This window comes from Hevea brasiliensis, chromosome 3, assembly GCF_030052815.1.
Source record: "Hevea brasiliensis isolate MT/VB/25A 57/8 chromosome 3, ASM3005281v1, whole genome shotgun sequence".
Taxonomy (NCBI): Eukaryota; Viridiplantae; Streptophyta; class Magnoliopsida; order Malpighiales; family Euphorbiaceae; genus Hevea; species Hevea brasiliensis.
This window is the reverse complement of record NC_079495.1, coordinates 3,072,776-3,088,784: the sequence shown is the minus strand read 5'-3', so window position 1 is coordinate 3,088,784 and position 16,009 is coordinate 3,072,776. Positions and strand designations below refer to the sequence as shown.

The window sequence follows — 16,009 nt, the reverse complement described above, 5'->3', positions numbered from 1 at the left end:
CATTTGTGATTAAGTAGAACTAGATCCATAGATCGGAGGTTGAATTATGTTTCAGGATGCTATTGCAGTTATAATTAGGTTAATATCGAAAATCATTGACCATTGGGGCTTTGTTGAATCTTTAGACGGTGTTTATTGTTAACCAAGTAGGGAAGTTTGGTATTTCGAGAATTGCTGTTGTTGCTTTAGTTCTCACGTTCTCGCATATTTGGTTTTGCTTGTTTTTTATCATCAGATTCGGATTAGGTAGCTCTTAGTTAGTCTCTAAGTTTGTGTACTAAGTGATGCGCTGTCTGTTTCAGAAGAATGGCTCAAATATGAGCATAACATTAAGAAAATTACAGTCTTGTTAAACATGTACACGTTACATCCTCATCAGTCATGGGAGCATACAACTCAACTAGAGTTTTTCCCTTTTTTTCTTTTTTTCAATGAAAAACAAGTTACATTCGTTGAATGTGATGCTATTGGTTATTGTTGCCTGAACACTCTGATATAGTCATCCGTTCATTCCGGAAAAAGTGTTGGTTATTTTAAGGCACTATCTGCGAATCATTAGAGTTCTTGCCTTTTGCCTTGTTTAACTTGCTGGCTGGGAAATGCAGCCTGGCTATCAAAGGGCGAGGTGCCCTTGTCTTCTGGTCGAATCCTCTCACACAAACATATCCTGCAATTCATAAGTGTACTCAATTAAGAAATAGTTTTGCAAATTTGTATTATAGATGAACAATCATAAATCAAGTTCAACAAGGAAGAAGAGGATAACCATTTTTAATAAAACTATTAATTTTGAAAAATTTGCATACATTTAGAAAAAGGAAAACAGAAAACTATAAATAAACTAATATGCATATATATATTGTAATAACAAGTGTCTGCTTCTTGATAAAGATTAATGTAAATGTTCTTATGAGCATGAAGGTACCAACTTAGAGTGAACCTGAAAGGAAGAAGTTTTATGGATTGAGAATTGCATGTGAGAATTTTCATTCTAATGCTATTATGGTCATGCTTTCTCCCCAGTCTACACTAGGTGCACGGACTGTACTTGCATGTGGATGTGCATGCAGGTTTAGACGCAGGTAATGCCATAATGGGTTTATTTGATTTTGATGTTGTCAGTTGCATGAGTGTGCGTTCTTTGGTTTTTCATGTTTTATTACAACATCAGCACGTCGGGTGATAAGTTTTTCCATTTCATACAATGATTAATTTGGACACGTCTTGCTATTGGAAATTCTATAAAAAGGAAACATATTGAAGATGCTTGTATTTCCTGTCTATTAATGTTAGGGGAATGTATTCGAATGTCTTTCTTAAGAATAATGGAGTTGGGACAATGCCTTAATAAGTTGTGTTGAGTTTGTGTTTGTTGCACACAGGTCTGGCTCACTGGGAAATAGATGAATTAAATTAGAATGAAAACATCACCCAAGCAAAATGTTACAATGTGAAGTTAGGTGACCTAAGTCATGATAAGGTTAGTGGGGTTAAAAATATAGAAAATACATGTATTATAAAATTTTACCATCCTTAACTTTATCTCTTATATATGTTTATATTTTGGACAAAATGTAATATCAATTACTTTGTTGAGGCTAAGTCAAGCAAGGTCATCTGTTGATCCTAATATCTCCAAGTTTGATATATGACTATTCAGTGTATACACACACACACACACACACACACACGACTATTCAGTGTACACACACACACACACACACACACACAAAATGCAGCACTAATAGCTATGCTTTCAAATCAAAGCAGTTAGAATGGCATAAAAGTAGAGAATCAACATTATCCCTTACCTCTCCAAAAACAGTGTTGAATACCTTCTGTTGTCAAACCTGATGGACAAAACAAAATTTGAGTGCCAGCAATTGACTCTATGCCATTTGTTAGGACTATGATCTGATTAGAAAATTTACCTTTAAAAATTGTTGGTATTGATGTCCCAAAGTACACTGTTCGTCTTGGTAGGTTCCATATCCAAGTTCTGGGAACATCAATTGGATTCAAGCTAGAATCATGGTCTGCAAATACCTGCATAAATGTACATTGTTAGTATTATTCTAAATTTTTAAAAGATGTGTAGCTCATGGACAGGAGTTGAATAAGCCTGAGTTTTGGAGTGACTTTTACCTCATTAACTTGAAAATATGTGCCATTGAGGGGAAAGCTCCCTCTCATTGCTGTTCGACATGGTATCTGTTGATGATGTGTTATAACTATCAGTTAGTGTTTGACTTACATGGTTTCCATCATTTGTAAGAGTAGTCATGCAAGACCATAATGAAATTTTTGCATAAATATTCTCACCAAAAGTGTCCCCCGAACAATTTGTGAATTTGCTTCCCGTATACAGTTGCAAGAGAAACATGTCTTCTCATCACACAGTTTGCCATATTCTTGGGAGTTGCACTTGCACCTACTTTCAGGTGGCTGAATGGAATTTGCTGTTTCACCTGATAGGAGCAATTGACAAGAAATGTACTGAACTATAATCAAGACAATATAAGTTCATTGTATGATATAACATAATTTTTGAACTCTAAAGGTGCGACTGAGCTAAGATTAGCCTAACACCTGGACTGTTTGGGCTTTGCATATTGTGTGTTTAAACCTCTCTGTTAAGCTTTTGGAGCTAATGAAAAGGGAATAAATTTAAAGACCAGTCATAGAAGCACAGGTCCATTAACTAGCAGGACTTCAGGCTTCAATTGAAAATTCCCAAGACACAAAAAAGGTGCCCATAATGGATGCTTCTCACCGTCTGTAAGAGGGCAACTCCTCTTTGAATTCTTGTCAAAATGGGACTTTTTTCTAAAAAGCAGTCACAGCTAGTTGAACTGATTTCAACAAATAATTACAATGCTAATAAGCTGAAAAAAGTTCTAAACATTGTTTTAGTGTGGTCACTTAGGGGTTAATTAAACTGTTCTGTGCAAAGTTAACATGTGTGAGGATCTTAAAATCCATCCCAAAAATACCCACAATTGTTTAAGGAAGATGGCACCATATGAATGGATAATCTTTATAGAGGTTTCTTTTACTGTCACTACCTTTCCCCAAAATAACTATTTTCATTCAACAAAGTAAATATTATATTGGAATTTATAAGGATTTACGACTCTAAGTAACCTTTGCTTCTCTGTAACTGAGTGGATGACTAAGTAGTGTGTCAAGCTTGCAAGCTTTGAAACTGGGCACTACAAAGTTAGAATGATTCTCTTTATCTCTATATGTGTGTTTTTTTCAAGAACTTACTCTCAAGTCTCAAGGCTATGGCTTGGTGTGTTTTATTGCTAAGTCAAGCATTCCAAGGCTTTTGGGGCCGAGTTAAGATTGAGGTTGTGGCTCGAGTCATGTTTAACTGTGCAGAAAGGAATTTATTGGCATAGGTTTGTCTGTTGTTCCCTTACCTGGTGTCCATATGGCAAGAAGGTAAGAGCATGGATCATCAGGTTCTCGTTTATCCAACTGAATTAGAACCAGAATACATTCATTAGGAAAGAAATTTGGATAATGCTTGGCAAATAATGTCCTTGTTTAGCTGCATGAAAAATAACTAACCCCTTGCAGGAGAGGGTGGGAATCTGGAAGTTCGAATCTGCATGTAGCAAAAGGAAAAAAAAATTAGTATACAATAGAAGGATTTGTGCCATTAGCATAATCAGCTGGAGTTGAAAACAATTTGCTTTCAGTGCTGAACAGTGGATTTATTAGTTTACTATAGTTGCATCCTTTGGCAGACTGCCCTGCTCTGTGTGGCTGTGCCCATAGAATGGGGAGCAACTGCTAATTTTTCAAGTATATTCTTTGTCAGTTTCAGGCCAAAAAAGTTATTCATAAAGGCTCAAGGCCCAGTAGATAATCATTCCTAATTCAATTGAATTCTGACCATTTGGAAATATCAATACATAACTGTTTTAATGAGGTAGATGACTACTTACACTTGGTGCTCTGTCCGCAGCCGACTTACGTTCTTAAGCTTGGGCGCAGGAATAGAAGCTGCTTCTGCTGTCAAAGCAACTAAGGCTTTTGACATATCACCTTCTTGAAGTTCCATATTTTCTTGCATGTAGTTCTGCAAATTTTGAGTGAACTCTTCAATATTCAGCTTGATTGTAGGAATTTCTTCAGGATCCTCACAGAAGGTATCCTCCATATCATTTTCTGTTACTTTTGGGCATTCTGGTTCTGGTGATGATGGCTCTTCAACAATAGGTTCACAATTACTGACTGCATATTTTGCTTCTATATGTTGGTTGGGTTCTGACTGCTGATTTCCTTCTGATGGTTCACTGGCCTGGGGTAGCAGCAGCGGCATATGATTGACCATCACAGCAGGGCTTTGCTCATTTGTCCTGTTTTCAGTTGCGCTCACTATACCTTTTTCCTCTGGCCCTGGTAGGGCAAGTCTTGCACTGCAATCAACATGGTTCATCCATAAGTTCACTGCAAATCTTGCTTTTTATACATTTCAAGAGAATATTTCAGTTTATCATAGGGGTTTGTGGTTCTCTTATTCATCCATGGTTTTTGATTAACAGAAATAACCAAGTTGATTATATCTGTATTCTATTCATATTACTTGATGTATAAATAAATCCCACCAGTAGCTAGTTTTGCTTAATTACATTGAGATTCATATTCCTAGACAATAACTCTACTGCATTCAGCTCAGTTACATAGTTGATCTAGGCTTAGACTGTTCTTGGTTTTTTACTTTCTACAATGAACATCTCCAAAATTGTTCTAGATTGTGGTGGATGTGTGGGAGTAAATCCTCCATTTTGCTGCCATTCCAGCAGTATGTCAATCTACATAGTAAGGATTGCAAGATTATATGCAAACCTTGCAAACGCACTCGCAAAGTGTCTGCATTCTCCTCGCATTGGACAGGCGTTACAATTGGGTTTGCTTTTGGTACAGAATACCTGCAAAAATCTCAAAGTGCTTCCCTTCTTAGCTTCTGCATCTCGCTAATCATAAAAATGAACATATAATTTCAGGTTTAAAGCAAGCAAAATGCACCTTTCCAAAAGTGATCATCTGGTAATGTAGTTCATACCTGTTAATTGATTCTGCAATGGATTAGTGAACAATTTTATTTAAGAATAACTTGACAAATTGTATGGCATTTACATTCGTCAGTCAAGTATTAAAATCAAGTGGAGTTTATCTTTACAGTGTTCTCTGGTCAAGCTTGCACAGTCGGGGCCAAAGATATTTTTGAATTGATTCCAGCACCGGATACCTATGCAGGGACAACAATAGTAATGTTGTTGTAAGTAAATATAGTTAGTATCGTTTTCTTTTAGTTTGTAATACTAACAGCTCTAGAAGGTGCAACTGAAGTGATTCAGGCAGTGGCTGAAGAGGGACCCAGCCCAATCGTACAGCTATACGTCCAACATTTGTGTCAACCTGTTATATATTGGTAAAAGTTGAGATATGTTCCATTTATTTCTGATAGAAGTTAAAGTAGTTCAACTTACTGGAAAAGCAAGATGGTGAAGTGTCAGAAGCCGTACACACTCCACACTTTTCAGTCCCAATCCCCTTATGCTTAGTAGGTACTCTCTACAGGAACAATTTGTATTTCAATATATACTTTATATATTTTAATAGATCAAACAAGCGATATAATTTGTCTTCACCATATGATATTACTAGCAAAAAATCATGTCTTGTTGATACACTAACTGCTGAAGTAGTATATGATATGTTCAAACAGTTTTAGAATTAATGCTTTGTACTTACTTTGCGTTGTCTGGTGGAACATCTCTCAGCCATTCCAGATCAATGCTTCCGTGTTCTCTAACCAGTCGATTAAGAAAATTCTGGATGAATATATTGGTTAGTGTTGACTGATGTGCAAGGCTCCATGTGAGTAAAAAAAAAAAAAAAAAAAAATCCTCTTGCTTTTCTGGTCCTTCTGGAATGTAATATGTACCTTTATACGTTCTGCAAGCATGTTGTTCATTCCGCGCTCTTTGATTGTGTTGGCAATCTCATTAACATCTGCACATCTAACAGCTTCCCAGTCCAATGAGTCCATTGTGTTCGGTGTTCTTTGTCTTTTCCTCCCATTTGCTTCTGTCTGTTTTCTCAAGGCATCCCAATCAACATGTTCTCTTATCTCCTTTCCAACTCTTCTACTTTTAGCTTTTCTGGTGGCAGCATTCATTTCATTAAAATCCTTGATTTCTGAAAAGCCTTGTTCAATCAAGTCTGATTCTGTTGTTTTTTGTGAATTCTTTTGTTGTGGATTAAGTGCACTGCTACTTTCCACAATATCTAGGCTTTTTCCTGGGTTTGGATCATACAGTTTGTTCTGCATTTCTTTGTTTTGCATCTGATTCTGTGATTTGCCAAAAATGTGAAGGTCTTCAACAAGCTTTCTTTGAGTTTGAGTGGTCATATGCTTGCCTTCTTGAATCTTGCTGCATGATGGATTATTTGGAGTTGGAGATGCTGATGCTTCTTGAGCGGCAACAGTCATATTATTTTCATCTGTAGTTTGACTGGCAGATTTTGATGTAAAGGAACTCTGTTCTTTCATACTGTTTCTACTGTTCTTTGATATTTCATAACATCTTGTTTCCTCAGTGATCATCTTATAGCACTCAAATCCCAGACCTTCCAAGTTGGAAATAAGACGCGATTGACAGTTATTGGATGGGGTCACAAATGCAGATGCTTCTAAGGAGCTTTTAGGACTATCTACATTGTATGTCTTATGCATGCGGAAGTCATTTCCTGCATTTTGGGTTTCGTTACACTCATCTTTTGAGTTCTGATCAGATAAGACACTGTCGTTGCCATGACTCTGAACTTCAAATAGCTTGTTAGATCCAGCCTTTATTAAAAGCTCCATGAAAGAACTAGAGCTGTTCCAACTATTAAATTTAGATACATCAATTAAATCTTCTGCTTCTGAGTTCCCTGAGAAGGATTCTTTTCTTTCAGCAGTTTGAGCAGTTGGTGAATCCGCAGAATTTTGGGATGAAATCACAGAATTTTGGGATGAAAATGCATCATTTGTTGCACTTGTCTTTTCTCCTATATAACCGATATCTGCTGTCTTGGTGGTCTCTGTGGTTGATCTGTTTACCATTGATCCGTAGTATGTGTCACTTCTAGAGCCAATGATACTGGTACTGCTTGTAGAGGATTCATTGCTGTTGACTACTTCTCGTTCTTCATCAAGCTCAGGGTCATGGAGGGTCATGGAACTTTGATCACAAATTGATTGATTTGACATCTCATTCCATTTTATGGCTTCTAGATCTGGCATGCAAACTATTGGTTTCTCAATTACTGAGCTTGTCCGTTCTTCATAGCATGGATTGTTATTACTTGTTGACTTCAAGGGAAAATGTGCAGCAAGTGACATAAATGCAGAACTGTAGAAAATGAATCAGTAAGAAGTTTTCTTTTACTCCTTTTCTACTTGCATACTGTAATAAAATCAACTAGGAAACTCATTTTTACCTAGAAAGATGGTCAGAGACATTTTGAGTAAGAAATACTCCAATCACTGAGTCCACAACTGATCCCTTCCATTGAGAGAAGCGTCTATCCCCTGCAGAAATGATATCATATCATTTTTTCCTAAATTAGCAAGTTAAAATGTCAAGGGAAAGCTGTCTGGTAAATGCGCGCCATTGGAGTTTCTTGTTGAGATGCTTATACACATTAAAGCTAAGTTGCTTTGAGGATTTATCTATGCATGTATTTGGTTGCTATCAGTCCTCTATTTTTAACTTTTAATAAGATGTCTTCCTTGCTGGTGAATTTTTTTTGTATTTTGGCTGTTGATGTGTTATATTATCGTAGAATAGCTAATTATGTATTTCAAATTTCCAAAATGCTCAACATTTATAAGCTCCTGGGTCACTGCTACTGGAGTTTTACCTTTAAAATCTTTCAAATTCCTGATTGGTCAATTATGATACCTGATAAGCTACACTTAATTGGCATTGAAATTTCAGTTTGAACTGCCTTTGGCTGTTAGAGATTACCAGTGACATGTTTGCATGTCCGTAGAGACACATTGTGTATAATTTGAGAAATCCTAATAACCCATGCTTGATAAATGCAAAGCCTCTCAGTGCTGACATATTCATGTTACTATGGATTGTCTTTGCCTATAATTTAGTGATAGGAAATTTTGAATTTGTATAGCCCATACTTGCCTGGATTAACGCTTGGCCGTTAATCACCATAAAGTCCAATAAAAGTAAAGTTAGAAAGACTGCAATGGTATACCTTGTACAAGATGCATCCGTGCTATAAATGAGTTTGCACGCCCACGGAACACTTCTCGTTCTTCTTTCCACCACTTTGCCTTCTCTTCATCAGTTCCATCAATGCCTTCACTATTGATGTTTCCCAGAAGAAGTTTCCATACTCTGTTAGTTTCGTCATCTAGGTAAACTTTAGGCCGTGGACGTCGTTTCTTGATGGGTACAAATGAATCAGCAAAGGGTATAATGGTGTCATCTCTTCTATAAAGAACCAGTGCATTCTGCTGCTCATTTCCAATATTGTAAGGAACAAGCGTACTCTGTTCTTTATATGCAATGCCACCACTTTCTCTATTAATGTCTAGAAGCTGTAATTGCTCAACTATAGCATCAACAGGAGATATGCTCCATATCACTTCTGGAGGACCATCTGCATCAAATGGCAATGTGAATGAGAAAAGCACTTGATAGAATATTTAGATTCCTTAAAGATATGATGATAATTATCTTGTAAAAATAGTTCTTATTTTGACCTTAACTAAAAGTTGTAGTTCTTGCTTGAAGTACCTAATGACTTGGCCAAGAATTGGCTCTGTTTGAATAAGATGATTTTTTCATTTGATTGCTCCCCATTTGTAGTGGAAGATGAGGAATTAAAAGGAAAGACTCTCTTCTTAGTTCTCTTCTTTGTTGTCAATGTTCCACGCAGTTCTGCAACTAAAGCTTTTATGCATGCGTGAGGTCTATTGGAGTCCCCAACTTGCTGCACATTATAATCTGCTGGTACTAGTCTGGCTGTGTAAGTTTGATGCATTGCGCCCCTTGCTGTTTTGGTTAGTGAAACCAAATCTTGAACTCGAGTAGGGCGTCGGGCTCTCTTTTTTGTTGACCTCTCTGTTTGGCTTGTAATGGGGTCAGAATTTTGCAGTTCAGACTGAAGACCTCCTGTTTCTCCATATGCACCGAGAATTCCATTAGCAGTACAATGAGGAGTAGACATCAAACAGTTGGAGGTTGATGTAGAAGGATATACTCTGACATCCTTTTGTGAGCATGTTATGTCTGTTCTTCCTATGTCTTTTGCAACAGTCACACAGGATGTGCTGGATATGGTTGAATTTTGCCCCTTCTCAGTCCTCTTTTTCTTTAAAATGTCTGAAAATATTATCTGGTATGTAGGTAAAGAATTGTACTGAATCCCAGATGGATTTGTGCAGTAGGAATCTGGTTGTTTAATGGAACTGAAAAGCTTCCTTTTTGATCCATTTGCTTTTCCTTCATCTATCAAAATTGTGCAGGTTCTGCAGTTGGAGCCGTCTGGATTTGCTGATGGCAATTGAGTGTCAGCTGGCAACATGATCTGTGTGGTGTTCTGATGTACAGTATGAGCAGTCCCTTGGGCTTTTGCTTTAGCATGGCTCTCTTGGGAATTGTCATTCTGTTTTCCATTCGGGGGATAACTCTTTGCAGGAAGTGGTGTGCTTGGTGCTTGTTTTTCAGGCAATGAGGTATAATCTTTAAGCATTTGGTTCACAGAATCAGCAAGATCATATGCAATGCCTGCTTGTGTGGTTTTTACGATTACTTCAATTCCTTGCCCAATAGCCACAGTTGATTTTGGTTGATTTCCAGCACTAACATCTTGTGTTTGTGGTTGAGAATATTTGTTACAATTTGGCTTGCAATTGGAGCTGTCATCTCCTGGTTTCGCTTCAATGTCAAAATTTAAGGACCTTCTGCAAGATTTATTGGCAGACTCAAGTGCTTTTGGATTACTTGACTCCTCGCTTCCTCCTACCAGGGGAGTTGTTGAGGCTTTATTGAGTGGTTTCTTTCGCACGTAAGTCCTTTTACCTGTTGTGTTCTCTTTACATACTGCTGGGAGTGGTTTTGGGGCGTTGTTAAGTGGTTTCTTTCTCACATACTTCCTCTTTAAAGTTAGGCTTTCTGTGGAAGGAGTAGGCTTTGCAGTCACTGGTTTTCTAGTTCTTGGTCTGCCTTCTGTGACTACTTTTGGCCTGTGCTTTCTCCTTCTAGGTTTTTGTTGTGGTGTTTCCTTATCATGATTGTGGTTTTCCTTGATTAGTGTGCAAACAACAGCAGACAATGAACCTTTTGGTAGCTCTTGATGTTCTTTGTCAATTTGGAACCCAACTGCTGTCGTAGCAGTTCCATTCTCCTGCTCATTTCTTTCCTGATTCTCTCTTTGTTCTGTGCATACATATTTCATCGGAGTGACTTGTCTGCATCCTACTATTGCGTCCTTCTCTGGTGTTAAGGGAATGATCTGGGAGGTGGTCTTGCTTTCTGCTGGTTCCCCAAGGTTGTAAGAAGGCACATTATCTGTGAGAATAGGATTAATCAAGAAATTAAAATTATGAAACCTAAAAGCTTATAATCGTAAGCACCTGAAAATCTACTTGATTTTATTTTTGGAAAAATGATTCAAGTGAATGAAATTGTGATTTTTTTAAAACTTTTTTTTAATTTTCTTCAAGTGCATGGGGAACAAACAATACTAGAGAATGATTAGAATTTAGAATGACTGTACTAAGGTTATCCTTTATATGATGTTTAAAGCTATGATTTATTTTGTTTTTCCCATTCCGTAATTGTTACATCTCTACCGGGTCTAGATAATTTAGTTTCCTGAAACAGTAAAGTAATTGACTGAGATTGTGTGCTGCCTGCAGTGAAAATTAAAAAGCAGGGAGACAAAATGGATTATGCTTACACTGGGATTCCTGCGAGTAATTGCCATTTATAGGAGAGCGATTTGATCCAAATGGACTGGTGGTGGTTACTGAGGCCTGATCTTGAAGAGCCAAGAGAGATGTAAAGTTGCATCTGGCTGTGCCGTTGGTGGGAAATCCTCCGCATGTTTCAACGCTGTCACTGGTAATGCCCTTTTGAGCTTCTAAAGCTGCCTTCCAGTTGCCATTCGCGGCAGAATCTAAATATGCTCTCAACATTCTATCTCTACTTTCTTGAGAACACCCAGATGAAAATCCCTTTGATCCCAACCCGTTTGTTTGGTCGAGCTGGTTTCCTTGCGTGTTTGTGGAGATCACCTGCGCTTTTGGTAGAATAGGCTTAAAAGGAGTTTTCGGAATCCACGAATCCTCCATCTGCAACTCTTTTTGGTTTTCTCTGCCTGTCTCCATTGCTTAGGCTTGAGGAAATGGTTACAAACTTTAAGCTTTTCTCCCTCACTATGTCCTACTCTCCATCTCCCTTCCAGTTGCTCAACAAAGTTTAATCATCCTATAATTTCGAGGTGGTTTGTGATTTCCTGGGAAAATCTTCATCTTCGAGCCCCATTTTGTGGAACTATCTTGCTAGGAAGAAACTGAGACGGAATCAATATAGGAACAAAAAATTTTAATTTTTAAAAGTTGAAAAACAAACAGTTAAAAGAGGAGCAGAACCCAGTTTGAGTTAAAACCGAACAGAAACACTGCCCGGTTTCTCCAATTCCTTGGAATGCTCCTAAAACAATCTCCTTTTTGAGTTGGCAGATCTCTGAAACAGGCAGCAGTTACTCCTAGCACAGAAAGGATTTGAACTGATGAAAAAATTTCTCCATGAATTCAGTAAATTAAGAAAAAAATTAGGGTCTTTCTAGCACGCAAAAATATATAGCAGAAACAACTAAATCCCAACAGATTCTCAGTAATCTCCACAGATAATGCCATTTTATTCTCCTTGGTTGCTAGACTAATGTAACAGAAAATATTATAATACTTATTTAAAAAAAAAAGGTTAAAATTCCTTTTGTAACAGTCTCACCTGAAGATTGAGTCAATGCCGGAGATCTGTTTGAGTCGCTTGAGGGCCAAGAAAAATTAGTAAGTTTTTTTCTGTGAAAGTGAGAAAATAGGTAAAGGAACCAGAGACCAGAGCTTTTATATATTTACACAAAGAGCTCTCTCTGAACTGATAACTCCTTTTCCCGGTAAACAAGCCAATTTTAATATATATGTATAAAATTTCTCATTACCTTTTATGTCTTGTAGCTAAAATTTATGATTGGATATTGTTGATGGCTCGTAAGATTGAAATATACGTATTTCTACTCTTCTGGTATTGAATCATTCACGTAGGGGTATAATTGTCCATTTACATTGGCCAATGACCACGCCCTGTGAAGCGTCAATGGTGGGTTAAAACACGTGAGCAATCGTGGCAGCGCATGTTCGACATTTGGCACGTGAGAGCGTGTTAAATGTCTATACTAGGATTTTGTTAATTGTTAGGACTCCGTATGCTTGCCGTTAGGCTGGCGATGGGACCAATGTGGCTGCATTTGTTTGTTAGTAAACTTCTCTAATTCTCTTTCGTTTTGTTCCATGCTCACGGTCGGTCACGCCGTTAGTGGTCCCGCCATTGGCGATACAGTGGTGCACGGTTTACTAATGTAGGGTTGAAGCTGATGGTAAATGAATTTTGGTTTGGGAATCCTCATTGGGTGTGGCTTTGTTGATTAATTACAAGGCCATACTATTTTGTAATAAATTTGCTTTTATTATGTTTTATTGTGCTAATTATAAGATCAGACTATAATTTTGAAAAGATATTTTTATTAATAATAAAATTATTTTACATACGTCATGTACGTACAATATTGACTGAAGCTATTTTTACATAATAGCCGTCTTTGTCGTTATTTGTACATCATCTTTTGTGCCCAATCTAAACAGTCGTCAACCTATGCAACCGGTTGCTGGTTGATTACTCATATTTTTTTATGTGAAGAAGGGAGCCCTATCCCATTTGAAATTTTAAATAAATAACAAATACCTGTGATATGATGAGTCCTTCTATTTAAATAATTAAATTAATAAATATTTTATTTATGAGAATTAATCATAAAGGATAAACTGATTTATCACGCAATCTATGATGTTATGAAGGAGATTATAGGATGTTTTGAGATTTTATTATTTAATTTAATTTAATTTTTAAAAAATTTTTAATTGTAATTTAATATTTTTTAGTTTCTAAGTTATCTTCATTATGGCGTATAGCATTATTGATTAATAGTAAGACCATGTTAATTTATAATATTTTTTTATTATATTTTATCATCCTTATTATAAAATGAGAATGTTAATAAATTTAAAATTTATTTATAAAAAATAATATTATTAAAATAAAATTAATTTTATTATTATTATTATTATTTTACATGCAACATACACGTACAATTTTGTTTTATACTAGTTTTAAATAACAAGCCTTGTTTGTCGTTATTCGTACGTCACTCTTTCTGCGCAATCTAAACAGGCTGTTAACCTATGCAACCGGTTGATTACTCCTTTATCCATGTGAAAAAGAGGCCAACCAGAGTTAAAATTTTAAATAAATAATAAATACCTGTAATATGATGAGTCCCTTTATTGCAGCCGTCAAACTTTTCTCTTTTTCCGGACCAATCATAAGCGATAAATTGATTTATCATGCACCATGCAATGCCATGCAGGAGATTGTAAAATATTTTACTTCGCACTGTTATAAATTATTGATTCAATTTGATTTAATTTAATTTAATTTAAATTTTTATATATTAAAATTTTTTAAAAAGTTTTTTATTATATTTTTGTGATTTTAAGCTTAAAAAAATAAAATAAATAGAAAAAATGGAAACCAATGGATAATGATGAATCAACCAGAATCTAGGGTTCTGGGAAATCAAATGGGCGGTTCTCAAGCAGAAGTTCTTTATATGCAACTTTTCAACAGCATTGCTAACTTCTCCCTTTTTTTTTTTAATAATAATTTTATATGACCGTACAAATCTTGGGTCCACCCAGTGGTGGCTCTCGACCCTTGTACGGGGAATCTTATCCACCCTAACTCCTTTTGGCCTCTGTGTAACTCTATATGCCTGTAAAGCTTTGATAAAGTCACTGTCCTACTTATCCTATCGCCGGTAATGCCCTACTGTTTGTTGCCACGTTCACATATCTTTGCTCTCATTTGCTTCTTGTGTTGTTGGGTTCCATAAGAAATTGTTCACTTTAGCTTTTCTCTTTTCTGCCATTCAGCGTGGATTATAGGGGTGTACTTTATTTCTATTTTATATATTAATAGTTTTATTTAATAATAATTATTAATAAAATAAAATTCCCTCTTTATAATCAATAAAATTATCAAAATTGTGTAAAATTTACATATATTTGCATTGCAAAATAATGCTAATTATATTGGTTAGAAGTCCCTTAAACGGTAGCAAAGACTATCATAAAGTTTAAAGAACAACACGTACGAAATCTCATTGATTTCTTCATAACTCGGGTCAGAATTTTAAAATTAGGTAAAAGGCCTATTTTATTATTAGTGAAAAGGCAAATAAAACCTTAAATAATTTTTTAATCTAAAAAAGTCCTTGAATTATTTAAAATGGCATATAAACACTAAAATTAACAGAGGTTAAATGAAGTTTCATTGACAATTGTTGCATGAGAAGCTGTTCTCTTTCAAATTCATTGACCTCGCCATGGCCTAATAGAGAAGATCCATCACAGACTTTAAATTCAGGTCATATTCGAGTAAGGTCTCTTTGTAATTAAGTAATTCATATACTGACTTAGGGGTGGCCACAGTTTAGGAACCGCTGGTTACGGTTCTTGAACTGCCGATTTAGATTCAATGAAATCATGAACCTGAACCAAACCGTTAGGGGACGGTTTGGAAGACGGTTCCTTAACCGCCGGTTCCGGTTTGAGCCCCAGTTTAAAATGGTTTGAAAGGTGGTTCGAAAAAAGATCGATTCAAAACAGTTTGGAGGACGGTTTGGAAGCGGTTTAGGGATGGTTTAAGGGTAGCTTAGACAAAAAAAATTAGAGAAAAATTTTATTGATTCAAAATTTAAGTTATATTTGTAAAAATATTTTAATTTTTCTTATAAATCTTTCAATCAAAATAAAATAAGAAAAAAAAAAGAAAGAAAATAATTTATCTTTAAGAAAAATTTAATAAATAAAAACTTGAATCTAATTAAAAAACAAGAGATGAAATTAATTTTTTTTAAAGAAAGTAGCAAAAAGTGTATAAACTTAATTTTACGTAAATATCTCTTTAATATTTAGAGGAATAAAATTTTTTAGTTCTAATACTTGCCTTTTTTTAAAAATTATATAATAATTGATAATTAAAAAGTATAAAAGAGAAAAAAAAATAAAATAGAGGGTATTGGAAATTTTATTGAGGATTTAAAGTAATAACAAAGTAATTGAGATAGTATTGAAAATTTTAGTAAGTATATAAAATAATAAAGTAGGAAAATTGATAGAGTATTGAAAATTAAAATGAGTATAGAAAATAATTATTTAGAGAATTTGAGAAAAATTGAAAAAATATTAAGAATTGAAGAAAATGCAGAGAATAATTATATAGAGAATTAATAATATATATAAATGAATTAGGAGTGAGGTAATATATTTATTTAATTTTTTTATATTTAAATTGCCGGTGTAATCCGATTTGAAATCGTCGATTCAATCCAGTTTGGAACCGCCGGTTCATGGTTCTTAAAACATATGAACTTGAACCAAGTCGCAGAAGGACAGTTTCGATTTCGATTCGAAACCGGTTCTGATTTTGATAAGTTTTGATCTGATTTTGATCAAATAAGTTTCGATTCGATTCCAATTCAAAACCGGACCGTGGCCACCCCTATACTGACTAAGGAAGCTTAGGAGTTAAATTTCAAGAACTGTCAAGCTGCAAAGAAGCTTGAAGCAACTGTT

General features: G+C 35.5%; 1 protein-coding gene across 3 annotated transcripts; it reads right to left on the bottom strand.

The window, feature by feature from the left end:
* Nucleotides 1-296: 296 nt before the first annotated feature.
* LOC110663704 (DNA glycosylase/AP lyase ROS1) lies at nucleotides 297-12,213 on the bottom strand. Of its 3 annotated transcripts, none has more exons than XM_021823102.2 (21): nucleotides 12,048-12,213; nucleotides 11,687-11,802; nucleotides 10,993-11,607; nucleotides 8,826-10,601; nucleotides 8,281-8,688; nucleotides 7,504-7,594; nucleotides 5,963-7,415; nucleotides 5,770-5,849; nucleotides 5,505-5,589; nucleotides 5,342-5,433; nucleotides 5,195-5,263; nucleotides 5,041-5,077; nucleotides 4,861-4,943; nucleotides 3,957-4,430; nucleotides 3,577-3,613; nucleotides 3,426-3,483; nucleotides 2,323-2,468; nucleotides 2,146-2,211; nucleotides 1,932-2,046; nucleotides 1,812-1,850; nucleotides 297-667 (listed from the first exon to the last, which is right to left on the bottom strand). In XM_021823102.2, the coding sequence occupies exons 3-21, from the start codon at nucleotides 11,420-11,422 to the stop codon at nucleotides 534-536; spliced, it is 5,673 nt and encodes a 1,890-aa protein (XP_021678794.2). In that variant the 5' UTR covers nucleotides 11,423-11,607; nucleotides 11,687-11,802; nucleotides 12,048-12,213; the 3' UTR covers nucleotides 297-533. The 3 variants fall into 3 exon arrangements, with proteins under 3 accessions (XP_021678794.2, XP_021678795.2, XP_057999594.1); XM_021823103.2 differs by having other exon boundaries at nucleotides 10,993-11,596; XM_058143611.1 differs by having other exon boundaries at nucleotides 10,993-11,823; nucleotides 12,048-12,183.
* Between the last annotated feature and the right edge of the window lie 3,796 nt (nucleotides 12,214-16,009).

Bases quoted from the DNA above. Each gene is read 5' to 3' on its own strand.
- LOC110663704 (XM_021823102.2), bottom strand. From the start codon at position 11,422: ATGGAGACAGGCAGAGAAAACCAAAAAGAGTTGCAGATGGAGGATTCG. The intron at 5,590-5,769 runs GTAAGTACAAAG...TTGTTCCTGTAG, and splicing joins GTTCCACCAGACAACGCAAA to AGAGTACCTACTAAGCATAA. The intron at 3,614-3,956 runs GTAAGTAGTCAT...TGCTACATGCAG, and splicing joins CTGCGGACAGAGCACCAAGT to ATTCGAACTTCCAGATTCCC.